Below are 18,801 nucleotides of genomic sequence, written 5' to 3'. Positions count from 1 at the left end.
CGAATTGCTTCCCCCCACCCTCCCCTCAGTATTTTGCCCCATGAAAGAGATGGAGCACGAAACTAGGCCCCGTCTGCTCTCTCAGGTGGGCGTAAAAGATCCCACGGCACTATTTCGAAGACGAGCAGGGGAGTTCTCCCCGGTGTCCTGGCCAATATTTATCCCTCAATCAACATCACTAAACACAGATTATCTGATCATTATCACATTGCTGTTTGTGGCAGCTTGCTGGGTGCAAATTGGCTGCCACGTTTCTTACATTACAGCGACTACACTTCCAAAAGTACTTCATTGGCTGTAAAGCGCTTTGGGACTTCCTGAGGTCATGAAAGACCCACGCTGCTGGTAGTCATTGCATTGCATTACCCTCAACTGGCAGTACTGTACTTAATCAAGCATCTTCCACAATCCATTTAACACAACATTCTGTAGGTGAGTACCCAATTACTGTATAATGCACATTTCTTGATTTTTTTTATTTTTCTTTGTTAAAAATAGCCTCGGTAGATAACCCTCTCCGTCATCTGGAATTTTTGATCAACCGGCAACACGCCGGTCCCGTCGGTGTCGGACACCAAAGAGTTTCCTGTAATCTGTTTCAGTGATGTTGATTGAGGGATAAATATTGGCCAGAACACCAGAGATAATTCCCCTGATCGTCTTCAAAATAGTGCCATGGGGATCTTTGACGTCCACCTGAGAGAGCAGACGGGGCCTCGGTTTTAACGTCTCATCTGAAAGACGGCGCCTCCGACAGTGCGGCACTCCCTCAGTACTGCACTGGAGCATCAGCCTAGATTATGTGCTCAAGTCTCTGGAACAACATTCCAACGCGGAGGCGGGAGTGCTGCCACTGAGCCACGGCTGAGCCTACGGTCCTTATCCAACATCCACGCACATGTACATTCCAGCAAGGGGGGGTCACTCGATGGCAGTGAGGACTGGGAACCTTGCGTGATTTATTTTCCCCTCGCTACCAGAGTCCATTCATAGCCCCCTCCACAGGTGCCTCTGCTAAGATCAGCTAACTCACACAAAGACCAGGGTTCGAACCTGGGACCTTTGAGGTTTGCACGGCACAAAACAGCCGCAACTTGCCTTTATAGAACACCTTTCACATTAGAAACACAGACGCTGGGTAAAACAGGGGTCAAGCGGCCAAAGGCTTGGTCAAAGAGTTGGGCTTCAAGGAGGGTCTTAAAGGAGAGGAGGGAGTTAGAAAGACGGAGCTGTTTGGGGAAGGAATTCCAGAGAGCAGGAGCTAGGTGGCTGACAGTACGGCTGTCGGTGGTGGTGGAGAACAGAATCAAGGGAAGAGTAAGCCCATGCTGGGGTGATGGTTGTAGGACTGGAGGAAGTTACAGAGGCGGGGAGGGGCGAGGCAATGGAGGGATTTAGAGATAATCCCAAGAGCTTTAAATTTTAGGTGCCTCAGTACTGTGCTGGGAGCGTCAGCCTAGATATCTGCGCTCGAGTCCATGGAGTGGGACTTGAGCCCACGAGCTGCTGACTCAAGAGGCGAGTGTGCAACATTAATCACTCCCAAATCTGCCATGTTTGGCCCCGAGCCTGCACCGAGAGAACTCCGCGCCGGAATCTGGCAGAGCAGTTAGTCGGTGAAAAGTTCCCGCTTCTGTTAGCTTCTGCTAATAGCACGCAGAGCATCACTCTACGAGAGTGCGGGCGAGGGTCTCAGGCCAGGGTTTATCCATCCCATCCATCAGTCAGGCTTTCCTCTCAAAGTATTACATGTACAATACACGGCCGGCAGTTATAAAGGAAAGGGAGATTTATTACAATACTGGGCAGTATTAGTGTGCTGGAGCTAGTAATAGTATGCTAGGTAATAAATTATTTACTAAGAAGAAACAAAATCTGTTAAACAGCAATGGACTTTCAGTCCCCGTTTCTGCGGTAACTCAAAAACAATGAGCTAGCAGGAAGCCACTGCAATGTGGGTGTGCAGCTCTCCTGGTGGGTCAGTCAGTTTACTAGCTGGGCCATGCCAATCAGGAAAACCTCAGGTTCAATGCCCGGGTCTGATGTGACCCAGGGTGACGGGTAGAGGGGCTACAACTGGATCCAGCGACCCTTGGGTCAGGGAAGGCTCCTGCTCCTGGACCTTGAAATAACGGCAGGTGAGAAAGGCCACTCGGCCCGTCCAGGAAGAACCTAAAGCCTCTCCCCTCACTGCAGCATCAAATTGCTCCTTAAATGGTGCCAGGGCTTTTGCCTCCACTTCTCTATCTGGAAGTCCATTCTGTGCGCAGAACTTCCTGATATCAGTCCTGAATGTCCCCTTGTCCTACATTACAACAGTGACTACACTTGAAAAGCACGTCATTGGCTGTAAAGTGCTTTGAGATGTCCTGAGGTTGTGAAAGGCGCTATAGAAATGCACTGTGATAGCAGTGACAACTGTTAGAAAGTTTCAACAAAAAAAGTGATCAAATTGATCTATGGGGAGGCCAGAGGGGGAAGCAGAACTTCTCTCGATACCACATGACAATGGAACGCAGCCTTAACAATAGGGGAACAGCATCGTGAAGGGGAAGGTGAGTCGGGCGGTATTCTCTTTCACTCCGTAACTGCATGAGGAAATCTTAGCTACAGTGCGCATTAAAAACAGAATCTTCCACCCGTGGCAGAGCACACTCCGAGGGTCCTTTGGTCCATGAGAATTTCTCGGTTTTGCTGAGATCTATTAGCGAGGCGTTGCTCTGTGAAGCTTACAGATCGAGATGGGTTCTGGGTTTTGCCGGGCTGAGGGGTACGGAGTGAAGGCGGGCAGAATGGAGCCAGGCTCCAGATCAGCAGTGGTCCGATGGGCTGAGCGGCCCAGGCCCCACGGGCGGAGTGGCCTACTCCTGTTCCCAATGCTCAGCGAGGCTGAGCTGGCTGATCTCTGCTGGGGCAGTGCATTTGGCTTCAGTGACCTACACCTTCTCAAACCCCATTCTCCACCCCCACCCCACCCACCAATCCCCCGCCATCACCCGAGGTGGAAAAAAAATCAAACAACATTCCCACAATCCAGGGGCTCCTGCTCGAAAACATGCGTGTCTGCCCGCCCGCCCACGTGAGCACGTTGACAGGCAGCGATCGATGCCACCCCATTTGTCGTCAATCTAGACTGAGTCCTGGGATAGCAGGACTGTCGTATGAGGAGAGATTGGGTCGACTCGGCCTGTATTCACTAGAGTCCAGAAGAATGAGAGGGGATCTCATTGAAACGTATAAAATTCTGACCGGGCTACACAGACTGGATGCAGGGAGGATGTTTCCCCTGGCTGGGGGGGGTCTAGAACGAGGGGGTCTCAGGATACGGGGTAGGACATTTAGGACTGACGTGAGAAGAAATTTCTTCACTCAGAGGGTGGTGAACCTGTGGAATTCTCCACCACAGAAGGCTGTGGAGGACAAGTCGCTGAATATATTGAAGAAGGAGTTAGATAGGTTTCTAGACACAAAAGGCATCAAGGGGTATGGGGAGAGAGCGGGAATATGGTATTGAGATAGAGGATCAGCCATGATCATATTGAATGGCGGAGCAGGCTCGAAGGGCCGAATGGCCTACTCCTGCTCCTATTTGTTTCTATGGCCTGGCCACTTCAGCTAATGGCCTCCGACTGTCCTCTCAGGTCGGGGTAACAGATCCCACGGCACTATTTCGAAGAGCAAGTGTGTTCGGGGAGTGCAGTACTTCTGTATATACTGTAAGAACATAAGAAGTAGGAGCAGGAGTAGGCCATACGGCCCCTCGGGCCTGCTCCGCCATTCAATAGGATCATGGCTGATCCGAATCTAGACTCACGTCCACTTCCCTGCCCTCTCCCCGTAACCCCTAATTCCCTTATCTGCTAGGTAACTGTCTATCTCTGTTTTAAATTTATTTAATGTTGCAGCTTCCACAGCTCTCTGGGGTAGCAAATTCCATAGATTTACTACCCTCTGAGTGAAGAAGTTTCTCCTCATCTCAGTTTTGAAAGGGCAGCCCCTTATTCTAAGATTATGCCCCCGAGTTCTAGTCTCACCCATCAGTGGAAACATCCTCACCGCATCCACCCGATCAAGCCCCCTCACAATCTTGTATGTTTCGATAAGATCGCCTCTCATTCTTCTGAACTCCAATGAGTAGAGGCCCAACCTACTTAACCTTTCCTCATACGTCAACCCCCTCATCTCCGGAATCAACCGAGTGTTACATGTCATCAGGATAGGATGCTCTGCAGACGTTACAGTAATACTATTCTGCACGTTGTTGGGGTACGGCGCCCCTGAATAGAACAATGTTTGCATTACTTGGGTATAACATCCCTGCGTATAACAATATACCAATAGTGCATTGATCCAAAGCCTGTGTGTTACTGGGTGCAATGTTGTTATATAGGACACTATGGCCTAGGTATTCGGGCACGCCTATTTTTGGGTGCGTGGGGAGGCGCTGAATGGAGAGGCCTGAGGCGCCCCCCCGATATTGGACCTCGGGCCTCATCATAATGGAGCCGGCGAGGCGAAGAGGAGGGCGCGATCGGAGCGCTACAACACCAGGTAAGGGGGTCAGAGCAAGGGGTCGAAGCCAGTGGTTCCGGATTGAAGATGGCGGGGGGCGGAATTGTGCGCCCGCTTCCCGCCCGGAAATACCGGGGGCTTAGTAGACCAGTTAGCGACCGAAATGTATAAGCCTATGCGTTACAGAATAATATATTTCTTAAGGCTAAAGGGATCAAGGGATATGGGGAGAAGGCAGGGACAGGGTACTGAATTTGGATGATCAGCCATGATCTCATTGAATGGCAGAGCAGGCCCGAGGGGCCGAATGGCCTACTCCTGCTCCTATCTTCTATGTTTCTATACCACTGCTGCACACTTTGTCGACGCCAACCCGTATTAACACAAGAACTGCACAAAACTCCCTGGACACCTCGTACTCTCTCCAGAATGAGTATCCACAGGGGGCTTCATTCCCACCAGTAAATGAGCATCTCTCACACCCTGCGGGGCCTCCGTTGTTCCTGCACAACGCAAACCGGCAGGTCCGGCCGCGGGTTCGCTGTGGTTAGGAAAGTGGACTCTTCGTCGCGACGCGCAGAGTCTCCTGCCCGACTCCACATCTGTCTCCGCAGCTGGAGCCAGAGGGAGGAGAACTCAAAAAAATGTTTTTTATTTCAGCAAGAAGAACATCGGTTTTCCTATTCGGACCAGAGGATGGTCCGGAATCCGCCGAGCGCAGAATCCCAAGAATGCCGTCCCAGGCTCCGCACACTGCAGACAGCTGCTTAACGGGCGGCCGGAGTGTAAATGAATCTCCTTCTCCTCTCTCTCCCGAGGCTGCATCCCGTTACTCCACCATGAAATAAAACTGTCGGAATCTCTTTTCACGGATTCTGAAATTACACAAGGTCTGTCGCTGCTTTATGATCTTGCGCTTTTCAGCCAGCGACAGCTGAGCTCGGGGTTGCAACTGTTGAGGGGGGCGAGGCTATCATCATTTAAACAAGACCCTGCATGACTTCTCTGGTGAGTACAGCACGGTGAGTGAGCGTGGACACTGAGCCCGTGAGATCGGGGACTCCCAGCTTCAATCCCAGGCTCTGTGCTGAGTTAGCCAATGTTACCGTGGCGAGGGTGCAGAGGAGATTTACCAGAGTGGTACCGTACCAAGGATGTGGGACTTGAGTTACCTGGAGAGACTGGAGAAGCTGGGGTTTGCTCGCCTTAGGGTGGCCCAGAGATCTATTCTAACTCAATAAAAACTGGCATCTTCCCTGCAACTTGGACATGCTCTACCCAACTATACTATACTCACGGTTTCACATGGTCACGCCAAACATGTGTACAATCCTGTGCCAGCATGTAACCAGCTCAAAATCTGCTTGCCCAACACAACAACAAATTGCATTTATATAGCGCCTTTAACGTAATAAAACGTCCCAAGGCGCTTTACGGGAGTGTTATCAAACAAAATTCGACACCGAACCACGTAAGATATTTGGACAGGTTACCAAAGGAGTAGGTGTTAAAGGGCGTCTTAAAGGAGGAGAGAGAGGTAGAGAGACAGAGAGGTTTAGGCAGGGAATTCCAGAGCTTAGGGCCCAGGCAGCTTAAGGCACGGCTGCCAATGGTGGAGCGATGAAAATCGGGGAGGCACAAGAGGCCAAAATTGGAGGAGCATAGAGATCTCGGAGGGTTGTAGGGCTGGAGGAGGTTACAGAGATAAGGAGGGGCGAGACCATGGAGGGAATTTGAAAACAAGGATGAGAATTTTTAAATCAAGGCAGACCGGGAGTCAATGTAGGTCAGCGAGCACAGGGGTGATGGATGAGTGGGACTTGGTGCGAGTTAGGGCACGGGCAGCCAAGTTTTGGATAAGATCATGTTTACCAAGGGTGGAAGGTGGGAGGCCAGCCAGGAATGCGTTGGAATAGTCGAGTCCAGAGGTAACAAAGGTGTGGAGGAGGGTTTCAGCAGCAGATGGTCTGAGGCAAGGGCGGAGGCAGGCAATGTTACGGAGGTGGAAGTAGGCAATCTTGGTGGTGGAGAGGATGTGCGGACAAAAGCTCATCTCAGGGTCAGATAGAAACACAGCTCTCAGAGGATGAATCTCATAGGCCAGGATGTACCACAGATGTCACGCCTGTGCCCAGCCACCCTGTCCACTGCCCCGGTGATGACAGTTCACAAAGCAGGGCTCCAGACAGGAGAGCTGTGCACCACTGAAGGAACCTTGAAGCTGAACGACCAAGGCTCAGGATGAAGCACAGAGGCCATCAGACACTGCTATCGGAACCTGCAACAGCGCGTGGGCACCGAATTCACTGATCAGAAACCAAAGGTGCCGACCTGTTGGGCTCCACACAGCACATAAGGGAGTCGCCGCACCTGTGCCGAGTCAGCTGATCTCAGTCAGCGGGTCTCTACAACTGGCCCCAGCGGCTCGGAGCCAGGGAGGGGAGAAATGGACCAGAGCTTATCTGATTATCTGGATATTGCTGTTTTTGGGAGCTTCCTGTGCATAAATTTGGCTGCCATGTTTCCCTACGTTACAACAGTGACTACACTTCATAAAGTACTTCATAAGGTACTTCACAGTGTCAGCCATGGCTCAATGGCTAGCACTCTAGCCTTTAAGCCAGAGACTTGAGCACATAAATCTAGGCTGACACTCCAGTGCAGTGCCGAGGGAGTGCTGCACTGTCAGAGGTGCCGTCTTTCAGATGAGACGTTAACACCGAGGCCCCGTCTGCTCTCTCAAGTGGATGTAAAAGATCTCATGGCACCATTTCGAAGAGGAGCAGGGGAGTTATCCCCGGTGCCCTGGGCCAATGTTTATCCCTCAACCAACATAACAAAAACAGATTATCTGGTCATTATCACATCGCTGTTTGTGGGACCTTGCTGTGCGCAAATTGGCTGCCGCGTTTCCTACATTACAACAGTGACTCCACTTCAAATGCATTTAGTTGGTTGTAAAGTTCTTTGGGACTACCTGAGGTCATGAAAGGCGCTATAGAAATGCAAATCTTTCATTGGTTGTAAAGCGCTTTTTGCGACATGCCGAGGTTGTGAAAGGAGTGATGGAAACTCCGGTTCGCTGCTTGGTGAACCCTGCTGAAAGGTGTGGGTGGGGAGACAGCGATCTTGGGTAGGATTTTAATGGCCGACTTGTCATCCCCCTCCTTCGCGGTTGAATAGCCTGCTGACGCTCTCCGTCAGGGCTCGCTCAAACTTGGCGAGTTAACAGAAGGGTAGAAGTGGGGGGTGGGGTGGGGGGGGGGGGGGGAGAAGAAAAGGAAGGGGAGGAGGAGGACGACGACAGAATTAACTAAAACAAAATAAAGCAAAGCCTGCCGCGAGAGCGGTCGTTCAAGAAACACTCTCCCCCCACAGGTTGCAAACCCTGGCCCAACACAGCAGCCAGTGTGAAACAGTACCGTCTCTCACACTTGCTGCACACGAGATACTAATTGCACAGGTTACAGCACCAAACACATTCACCACCGCTTTAATTGCTCTTCCAGTAAAAGAAAGGCACAGTCCCAGCACCATAACTGTAAATAAATACAAATTCCGGAGCGCGGGAAAGGGTTAAAATCCTTCTGCAATCCCCCACACACAGTCCCGCATTCCAGGTGCTTGAATAGAATGGGCTAGCGCAGTCACAATACCCTTTTTCCACTTTAGTTAAAAATCCACTCGAACACAGAAGAAAAATGTTCTTAACCTAACAACAGCAATATTAGTTTCCCAGGGCTGGTTGGGAAAAGTTTCCAGGGGTCAGATTGATCCGTTTAAGAGCCAAGCAGCTTTTTTTTTGCTTCGAAAAAGAAAACCTAAGCTTTTCTTTGCGCTCGCGGTTACCTTTCAGACAGAACATTTTGGAGGCATATTGAGGAGAGGGAATACTGGCCTGCTGGTGCTGCTCGCTGCTGCTGGGTGGGACGGAGGGAGGACGACAACACTCACTCCCTCCCTCCCTCCCTCCCAACCCACTCGGCACATCAAGGCCAGCTCTGGCACAACAACTCCATCCAATCCCGCTGCACTCCTGACCATCCCCCAAAGCCCCCCCCCCCTATTGTTTGAAGGCCGGGGGGGGGGGGCGGTGCGAGTAGGAGTGTCTCAGAGCTGGGACTGCCTGCCTTGACGGAATCAGCTCCTGCTCCACTGCTCAGCAGCTTAAAGCAGAAAAGCTGATAGAGCGCCAGAGCCAGTTCAGCTGGCCCCTAGCCTGATGAGCCCCATTTCGCCCCCCTCTGCTCCCACAAACAGCAATGCGATAATGACCTGATATTTTCGTGATGCTGGGTGAGGGATAAATATTGGGCCAGGACACCGGGGATAATTCCCCTGATCGTCTTCAAAATAGTGCCGTGGGGATCTTTTACATCCACCTGAGAGCGCAGACGAGGCCTCGGTTTAACGTCTCATCCGAAATACGGCACCTCCGACAGTGCGGCACTCCCTCAGCACTGCACTGGAGCGTCAGCCTAGATTATGTGCTCAAGTCTCTGGAACAACATTCCAACGCAGAGGCGGGAGTGCTGCCACTGAGCCACGGCTGAGCCTACGGTCCTTATCCAACATCCACGCACATGTACTTTCCAGCAAGGGGGGTCACTCGATGGCAGTGAGGACTGGGAACCTTGCGTGATTTATTTTCCCCTCGCTACCCGAGTCCAATCATAGCCCCCTCCACAGGTGCCTCTGCTAAGATCGGCTAACTCACACAAAGACCAGGGTTCGAACCTGGGACCTTCAAGGTTTGCACGGCACAAAACTACCGCAACTTGCCTTTATAGAACACCTTTCACATTAGAAATGTCCCAAAGAGCCTCACAGAGGCGCTGGGTAAAACAGGAGTCAAGCGGCCAAAGGCTTGGTCAAAGAGTTGGGCTTCAAGGAGGGTCTTAAAGGAGAGGAGGGAGTTAGAAAGACTGAAAAGTTTGGGGAGGGAATTCCAGAGAGCAGGAGCAAGGTGGCTGAAAGTACGGCTGCTGGCGGTGGTGGTGGGGGTGGAGAATGTGGAGACCAGAATAAAGGGAAGAGTAAGCCCATGCTGGGGTGATGGTTTTAGGGCTGGAGGAAGTTACAGAGGCGGGGAGGGGCGAGGCAATGGAGGGATTTAGAGATAATCCCAAGAGCTTTAAATTTCAGATGGTGAATAGGAGCCAATGTAGGTGAGCGATGATGACGTTCATGGGCCTACAAGACTTGGTAGATAGGATAGGAGCAACAGTGTTTTAGAGGAGGAAGAGGATAAACAACTTGTAATTATGTAGCACCTCTACCATAGAAAAAACCGTTGCAAGGTTACTGGGTGAACATAGGAACAGGAGGAGGTCATTCAGCCCTTTGAGCCCGTTCCAGCATTCAATCAGATCATGAGGGATCTGTACCTCAACTGCATTTACCCACCTTTGATCCATAACCCCTTGATACCCAACAAAAAAAACAACATAATTAGGAGCAGGAGTCGGCCATACGGCCCCTCGAGCCTGCTTCGCCATTCAATCAGATCATGGCTGATCATCAATCTCAACTCCACTTTCCAACCCGATCCTCATATCCCTCAATTCCTATTGATCTCGGTCTTGAATGAGCAGAGAAATCTTCCGGAACAACTCCAGTGAGCATCTGACTCGCACTATTGGCACTGCCGATTCCCGATCGCTATCAGACAGACCACAGGTACTACGAATGAGAGATGGGCTATAGTGAGTGAGCTCGCAATGCTGCTGTAGTGAAAGATGCCTCGACAATTCTGCCTTACATATACAATCTGCTACTTGATCACTCGTAACTGGATCTGAAGAAACCCCATCGCAATCCAAGCCAAAACTTACAAAATTCCTTCACAACGTGCCTCAGTGAAAGGCTGGAGGCACAGAAATACCGCAGCTTGTTCATTCTTTAACTGCGTAATAAATAAAAGCTGCTTGTATATCGTTCTTTTAATTAGGTTTCTGGCAGGCAGCTCCTGGTCTTTTTGCTGGTAAATCAGTTTTCTATAGCTCGACAGCAGACTCAGGGGTTCAGAGAGTCCGAGTCCCACTGCCAGATTACAGAAAATTGATTGAACAGCATGAAGAGTGGGAGTCAGCTCCTGGGCTCAGAAAGAAAGACTTGCATTTACACAGCACCTTCCACAACCTCAGGACGACCCAAAGCACTTTAAAGCCAATGAAGTGCAGTCACTGCATAATGTAGGGAAACGCGGCAGCCAATTTGCGCACAGCAAGCTCCCACAAACAGCAATGTGTAAATGACCAATCATTTTTTTTAAACTAACGCTGGATGAGCGATAAATATTGGCCAGGACACAGGGGAGAACTCCCCTGATCTTCTTTGAAATAGTGCCATGGGATCTTTTACCTCCAATTAAGAGAACAGATGGAGCCTCGGTTTAACGTCTCATCCGAAAGACGGCACTCTCTCAGCATAGCACTGTGCTCAAGTCTCTGAAGTGGGGCTTGAACACACGACCTTCTGACTCTGAGGCGAGCGTGCTACCAGCTGAGCCACGGCTGACACCTAATTCTGGGATGTTGGGCTCCCAGACTCCAAACTGAGCGCACAATCTCGGCTGATGGCAGGGGGTTGGGAACCTGTGCAAGGAGACAGAGGAAAGGGAAGCAAGGATAGAAACAAAAGACAGGAAGGAGAAAAGCAAAAGTGGAAGGCAGAGAAATCAAGGCTGTAAATCAAACAGGGCCATAGTAAATAAGAATTCTAAAAGGACTAAGTGTTAAAAAATCAAGCTGAAGGCTTTGTGTCTTAATGCGAGGAGCATTCGTAATAAGGTGGATGAATTAGCTGCGCAAATAGATGAAAACGGATATGATATAATTGGGATTACGGAGACATGACTCCAGGATGACCAAGACTGCGAATTCAAGATCCAGGGGTATTCAATATTCAGGAAGGACAGGAAAAAAGGAAAAGGGGGTAGGGTAGCATTGCTGGTTAAAGAGGAGATTAACACAATAGTAAGGAAGGATATTAGGTCTGATGATGTGGAATCTGTATGGGCAGAGCTGAGAAATACCATGGGGCAGAAAACGTTAGTGGGTGTTGTATACAGACCCCCAAACAGTAATGTTGGGGATGACATTAAATGGGAAATTAGAGACGCGTGCAATAAGGGCACAGCAGTTATCATGGGTGACTTTAATCTACATATAGATTGGGCTAACCAAATTAGTAACAATACTGTGGAGGAGGAATTCCTAGAGGGTATACGGGATGGTTTCCTGGACTATTATGTCGAGGAACCAACTCGAGATCAGGCCATCTTAGACTGGGTATTATGTAATAAGAAAGGATTAATTAGCAATCTTGTTGTGCGAGGCCCCTTGGGGAGGAGCGATCATAATATGATAGAATTCTTCATTAAAATGGAGAGTGAAGTAGTTGACTCAGAGACTAGGGTCCTGAATTTAAACAAAGGAAACTACAATGGTATGAGGCACGAGTTGGCTAGGATGGATTGGGGAACGTTACTTAAAGGGTTGATGGTGGATAGGCAATGGCAAACATTTAAAGATTGCATGGATGAACTACAGAATTTGTTCATCCCGGTTTGGCATAAAAATAAAACAAAAAAGGTGACTCAACCGTGGCTAACAAGGGAAATTAGGGATAGCATAAGATCCAAGGAGGGGACATATAATTTGGCCAGAAAAAGCAGCAAACCTGAGGAGTAGGAGCAGTTTAGGATTCAGCAAAGGAGGACAAAGGGATTAATTAAGAGGGGGAAAATAGAATATGAGAGTAAGCTTGCAGGGAACATAAAAACTGACTGTAAAAGCTTCTATAGATATGTGAAGAGAAAAAGATTGGTGAAGTCAAGCGTAGGTCCCTTGCAGTCAGAATCAGGGGAATTTATAATGGGGAATAAAGAAATGGCGGACCAATTAAATACATACTTTGGTTCTGTCTTCACAAAGGAGGACACAAATAACCTCCCAGAGATGTCGGGGAACATAGGGTTTAATGAAAGGGAGGAATTGAATGAAATCAGTATTTGTAGAGAAATGGTGTTAGGGAAATTGACGGGATTGAAGGCCAATAAATCCCCAGGGCCTGATAATCTACATCTTAGGGTACTTAAGGAAGTGGCCCTAGAAATAGTAGATGCATTGCTGGTCATCTTCCAAAATTCGATAAACTCTGGAACAGTACCCATGGATTGGAGGGTAGCTAATGTTACCCGACTATTCAAAAAGGGTGGTAGAGAAAACGGGGAATTATAGACCGGTAAGCCTGACATCGGTAGTGGGGAAATTGCTAGAGTCCATTATAAAAGATGTAATAGCAGAGCACTTGGAAAACAGTGACAGGATCGGACAAAGTCAACATGGATTTACAACAGGTAAATCATGCTTGACTAATCTACTGGAATTTTTTGAGGATGTAACTGGTAGAATAGATAAGGGAGAACCAGTGGATGTGGTGTATTTGGACTTTCAGAAGGCTTTCGATAAGGTCCCGCATAAGAGATTAGCATGGGATTGAGGGTAAGGTACTGTCTTGGACAGAGAACTGGTTGGCAGACAGGAAGCAGAGAGTTGGAATAAACAAGTCTTTTTCCAAGTGGCAGGCAGTGAATAGTGGGGTACCGCAGGGATCGGTGCTAGGACCCCAGCTATTCATAATATATATATATAAATGATGATCTAGATGAGGGAACTAGATGTAATATATCCAAGTTTGCAGACAACACAAAGCTGGGTGGGCGTGTGTGCTGTGAGGAGGATGCCGAGAAACTCCAGTACGATTTGGACAGGTTGGGTGATTATACTGCATTTGCCATGCATCTGCCCAATGTGGATAAATGCGAGGTTATCCACTTCGGTGACAAAAACAGGAAGTCAGATTATCTGAACGGCAATAGATTGGGAAAAGGGGAAGTGCAACGAGACCTGGGTGTCCTTGTGCACCAGTCGCTGAAGGTAAGCGTGCAGGTGCAGCAGGCAGTTAAGAAGGCAAATGGTATGTTGGCCTTCATAGCGAGAGGATTTGAGGACAGGAGCAAGGATGTCTTGCTGCAGTTGTACAGGGCCTTGGTGAGACCACACCTTGAGTATCGTGTGCTGTTTTGGTCGCCTTATCTGAGGAAGGATGTTCTTGCCATGGAGGGAGTGCAGCGAAGATTCACCAGACTGATACCTGGGATGGCAGGAATGACGTATGAGGAGAGATTGGGTCGATTAGGCTTATATTCGCTAGAGTTTAAAAGAATGAGAGGGGATCTCATTGAAACTTATAAAATTCTAACAGGACTAGACAGGCTAGATGCAGGAAGGATGTTCCCGATGGCAGGGGAGTCCAGAACCAGGGGTCGCAGTCTAAGGATAAGGGGTATGCCATTTAGGACTGAGATGAGGAGGAATTTCTTCACCTAGAGAGTGGTGAGCCTGTGGAATTCTCTGCCACACAGGGCAGTTGAGGCCAATTCATTAAATATATTCAAGAAGGAGTTGGATATATTTCTTGAGGCTAAAGGGATCAAGGGATATGGGGAGAAAGCAGGGACAGGGTACTGAATTTGGATGATCAGCCATGATCTCATTGAATGGCAGAGCGGGCTCGAGGGGCCGAATGGCCTACTCCTGCTCCTACCTTCTATGTTTCTATGCTCTATGACACTCCAGTGCAGTGCTGAGGGACTGCGGCACTGTCGGAGGTGCCGTCTTTTGGATGAGACGTTAAACCGAGGCCTCGTCTGCTCTCTCAAGTGGACGTAAAAGATCCCACAGCATTATTTCAAAGAGGAGCAGGGGAGTTCACCCCCGTGTCCCTGGCCAATATTTATCCCTTGATCAACACCACCAAAACAGATCATCTGGTCTTTTATCTCATTACTAACCCAGCAAAGACCAGGCATCAAGCTCGCGGTCTCCCTGGACAGCACAGCTCACAGGAAGAACTCTCGCACTGCGCAGTTCTCAAATGCTGCTGGCGGGATTGTGATGCTGATGATTTTGAAATGGTTAAGGCAGAAGCTGATTTATACTGGTTATAAGGTGGGCAGAGAGTGCTGGGCAGGGTGGAAACAGACGGTGATGCTGACACTGTGGCACACTGGCTCGGGACCCTCCCACGAGTTGCAATGCAAGATAACAGGTCTGAGAAATCCTCCCCCCGGCATTTCCGCACTGGAATCCCAGAAATAGCACTGATGCCAGGCCTGGAGCGGGATGCGCCAAGAGAACAGGGAGGGACCCGGGGAACCTACATGCTTCCCTAGGGATGGTCGATGGCTGTAACTCATTGAGGGGAGTCTGGGATATAGTAAACCCCAGCCGGAAGGCCAGGCACAAAGCAGGATTTTGAGCTATTAATTATTAGTTATAATTCACTCCAAACATCTGCAGCCCACGCAGCAAATCCCCGCACGCCCTCTTCTCCTCTGACCTTTGGCTACTCCTTGACCTCCGCTCCAGCTTGATGACCAATCGTGCGGTCACAATATTCCTGTTCGTTGGAGCTCCTTCTGCCTTGCCACCTCCCCACCGCTTCAGAACCCTCCTCTTTGACCATGTCTCTAGCCCCTTCCAGCCACCCTCCATAGTCCCTTTTCCCCTTCCCTCCTCAACATCCACCAGTTCTTTGCTGCTTTAATGTAAAGCTCTTTGAGGCAGCTTCCTGCATGTGATCAGGATTCTGGAAATGGAAGTTGCTGCAGCAGTAGTAATTCCAAACGTTTCTATATATATTCTTTTTAAAATTAAAGCTGAGATACTCTCCCAGTTACCACATTTTAACAAAACCAACTCCCAAATCACCATCGAGACTGTTCCTATCAAGACCTCAAAGCATTTTGGAACCACTCAGAACCAAAACCTTTCTGGACTTTGCCTTTGCAAAACATTTCTGAGGTTGCTGGTAGCACTCTCGCCTCTGAGTCAGGAGACTGTGGTTCAAGCTCCACCCTTGACCACGTATCCCAGGCCGACAACTCAGCGCCGTACTGAGGGAGTGCTGCATTGTCAGAAGTGCTGGCTTTTGGATGGGACGTTAAACGGAGACCCCGGATGCCTGCTTCAGGTGAATGTTAAAGATGCCATGGCAGTATGCCAGTTAGAGCAGGAAGTTCTTCCAGTGTCCAGGCTAACATTCTGCCCTCAATCAATACCACGAAAACAGATTAATTGGTCATTCATCTCATTTACTCATTGTAGGATCTCGCTCTGCGCAAAATAGCCAACAAAACAAGTGGCACTTTGAAACTAATTTACTGTGCGATGAACTTTTCTATGTTTCAAAGAGCTGATTAGGTATTCTGCAAATGAAGGTATTTCTCTCTTTAAGCTAACAATCGCTGCCCTTTTCAGAATCTTTAACAGAACAAGTTTCATTCCTGGGTTTGTGTCAATATTTCCATCGGAGAAGTTTAAAAACAACTTCAGAACACATTGTTTCAAACAGACCCAAGCCGCTGTATCTCTATTAATAGTCGAATTGCTTCTTAAAAACACACTGAAAGTGAATGGAAGTTCTTAAAAATATAATACATTATTAAATGTGGCTTGGTAGAGAAGCCCAAACCAGCGTATGAGATGGATAATTTATCTTAATTTGTATCTACTTTTAGTAACCTTCAGTTGTGGTTGCAGGGGGCAGGGCAGTCTGTCTCTGGATGCAGACAGACTGGAAACAAGCTACTTAAAATACACCCAGGAATGGCCACTAAAAGCAACTCTACCCTGCCGAGGCGATGTCCATGGTCGAATAGCTATTCTGGTGATTTGATGGTCACTTAGGATAAAGAAACCTTCCTTCGGAAGCTTCCCCAATGGGGTTGAAGGAAAATGCAGTACTGAGCCATACACAGCAGGATGGGGCCAGATTCAATCCCCGGCCTGCGCCCAGTTAGCTGTTCTTTGCGGGGCCAGCGGTTGGGAGGCGAACATTGCCCTCAACTTCCTTGGGGCTATGGAGGGGGGAAACATCATGTTCCCGCACCTGACTGATATCTAGTGACATCCCTCTGCTGGGAAGAAAGCCTGTGTGGACATTGGGTGGGGACAGGATCAGAATTCTAACAGGACTAGACAGACTAGATGCAGGAAGGATGTTCCCGAAGGCAGGGGAGTCCAGAACCAGGGCTCACAGTCTAAGGATAAGGGGTAAGCCATTTAGGACCGAGATGAGGAGGAAGTTCTTCACCCAGAGAGTGGTGAACCTGTGGAATTCTCTGCCACACAGGGCAGTTGAGGTCAATTCATTAAATATATTCAAGAAGGAGTTGGATATATTTCTTAAGGTTAAAGGGATCAAGGGATATGGGGAGAAAGCAGAAATTAGGCTTGGCTGTGATGCTTCCCCAAGTGGAATAGCCCACTGTCACTTGCCGTCTCACATGTGGAAGAAATGGCCACTAGGGGGAGGCAGATACCAGAGGGTGCCGCGGACACTTAAACCCGGGGTCCCAGCAGGCTTCCAGCTTGACGTTAGTCATCTTGACCTGAGGTAGAGAGGAGATAATCAGCCAAGGTCCCTCCGCCTAACCCCAGTTGGACCATGTCATGTAGTCACTTTGGGTGAGGAAAGGGTCTAGCCCAACGAGTCCCCACTTTGAGGGGGAAAAGGGAGGAAAATCAGGGCGGGGGGGGCTGTGGGGGGGGAAACTCAAACTTGGAACTCCAGTGTGGGAAACGCACTCGTCACCCCAATAAACAGGCCCATTTTCAACCAACGAACTCAAGGTATGTCAGCTCGAAAAAAAGTTATCACCTCGTTTCCAATGCGTTATAGAACAGCACAGAAGGAGGCCCTTCGGCCCATCGAGTCTGCGCCAGCTCTTTTGAAGAGCAATCCAGTCAGTCCCACTCCCCGGCTCGTTCCCCATATCCCTGCAATTTTTTCTCCTTCAAGTATTTATTCAATTCCCTTTTGAAGGCTGCTATTGAATCTGTATCCACCGCCCTATCGGGCAGCACATTCCAAATCCTAACCACTCGCTGCGTAAAAAAGTTTTTCTTCATGTCACCTCTGGTTCTTTTGCCAATCACCTTAAATCTGTGCCCTCTGGTTATCGACCCTTCAGCCATTGGAAACATTTTCTCTTTATTTACTCTCTCTAAACCCTTCACGATTTTAAACACCTCTACCAAATCTCCTCTCAACCTTCTCTGCTCCAAGGAGAACACCAGCCTCTCCAGTCTATCCACGTAACTGTAATCCCTCATCCCTGATACCATTCTAGTAAATCTCTTCTCTACCGTCTCCAAGGCCTTCACGTCCTTCTAAAGTCTGGTGCCCAGAATTGGACACAATACTCCAGCTAGGGCCGAACCAGTGTTTATACTTTATATATGTTTAGCATAACTTCCTGGCTTTTGTTCGCTCTGCCTCTATGTATAAAGTCCAGGATCCCATCTGCTTTATTAGCTGCTTTGTTAACCTGTCCTGCCACCTTCAAAGATTTGTGCACAAACACCCCCCGGGTCTCTCTATTCTTGCACCCCCTTTAAAATTGTACCTTTTAGTGTGTATGGTCGCTCTTAATTCTTCTTATCTAAATGCATCATCAAAGTGTTGTATATTCACAGTTGGCAAGGAAAGAATGATAGCTTTGAGAAAGCAGTTAGAAAGCAGGAGTCCTTTGTCTTTTGTCCACCTGCACTTCATAAGTGGCTGGAGTTTCATGACCCCTCAGAATAAGGCCCATTCTGGCCACACAAGATCACCTTCAGTTTGGGTCATTGTGACTGTAGTTCGTGCTGTTTATTCTCCCTTGGGTTTACAGTGAGTTCTGCCCAGAGACTGGTCAGCTGCGAGGAGAATCAGAAGGTTACAGGAACTATCTGTACTTTGTACCAGCAGTGCAGAACTCCAGAAAAATCCCTCAAGCAGCTGACTAATGAAAATGATCCTGTTTAGTACGCCTACACTATACCTTGGGGGGGGGGGGGGGGGGAGGAAGGAGGAGAGATAGAGATAGACAAAGAGAGAGGGAGGAGAGAAAGACACAGAGAGAGAGAAAGGCAGAGAGAAAGACAAAGAGGGAGGGAGGGAGGAGAGGGAAAGCAGAGAGATAGACACGCAGAGGGAGAGCAGAGAGAGTGAGGAGAGAGAAAGACAACGAGAGAGGGAGAGCAGAGAGATAGATATAGAGAGAGAGTGACAGCAAGAGAGAGGAGAGACAAAGAGAAACTCACACACCAGTTGGATACTATATAGAGAAAGGACAGGAACAGGTTTGGCTGTGATGCTCCCCACAGTCGAATAGCACGTCAACATTTACTGTCTAGGCTCACGCATGATGATTACCTGTTTGGGCAAGGTCCTAGA

At 48.9% G+C, this 18,801-nt stretch overlaps 1 protein-coding gene across 3 annotated transcripts in view; it reads right to left on the bottom strand.

The window, feature by feature from the left end:
• Window positions 1–18,801, bottom strand: part of LOC147120898 (NHS-like protein 1) — a 160,753-nt gene that overhangs the window by 133,599 nt on the left and 8,353 nt on the right. Inside the window, exon 1 of one of the 3 annotated variants that reach the window (XM_085979317.1) lies at window positions 8,362–8,456. The exons of the other annotated variants lie outside the window; for them this stretch is intronic. Within the exon in view, the coding sequence (XP_085835443.1) occupies window positions 8,362–8,377 (16 nt within the window). The 5' untranslated portion in view covers window positions 8,378–8,456. Of the gene's footprint in view, window positions 1–8,361; window positions 8,457–18,801 lie in introns of those variants that run through there. 3 annotated transcript variants of the gene reach the window in all.

This window comes from Somniosus microcephalus, chromosome 3 (genome assembly GCF_052327205.1).
Source record: "Somniosus microcephalus isolate GS21.2 chromosome 3, FLI_Smic_1.0, whole genome shotgun sequence".
In the NCBI taxonomy this organism is placed as follows: domain Eukaryota; kingdom Metazoa; phylum Chordata; class Chondrichthyes; order Squaliformes; family Somniosidae; genus Somniosus; species Somniosus microcephalus.
The sequence above is the reverse complement of the archived record's forward strand: the minus strand, read 5'-3'. Positions and strand labels throughout refer to the sequence as shown.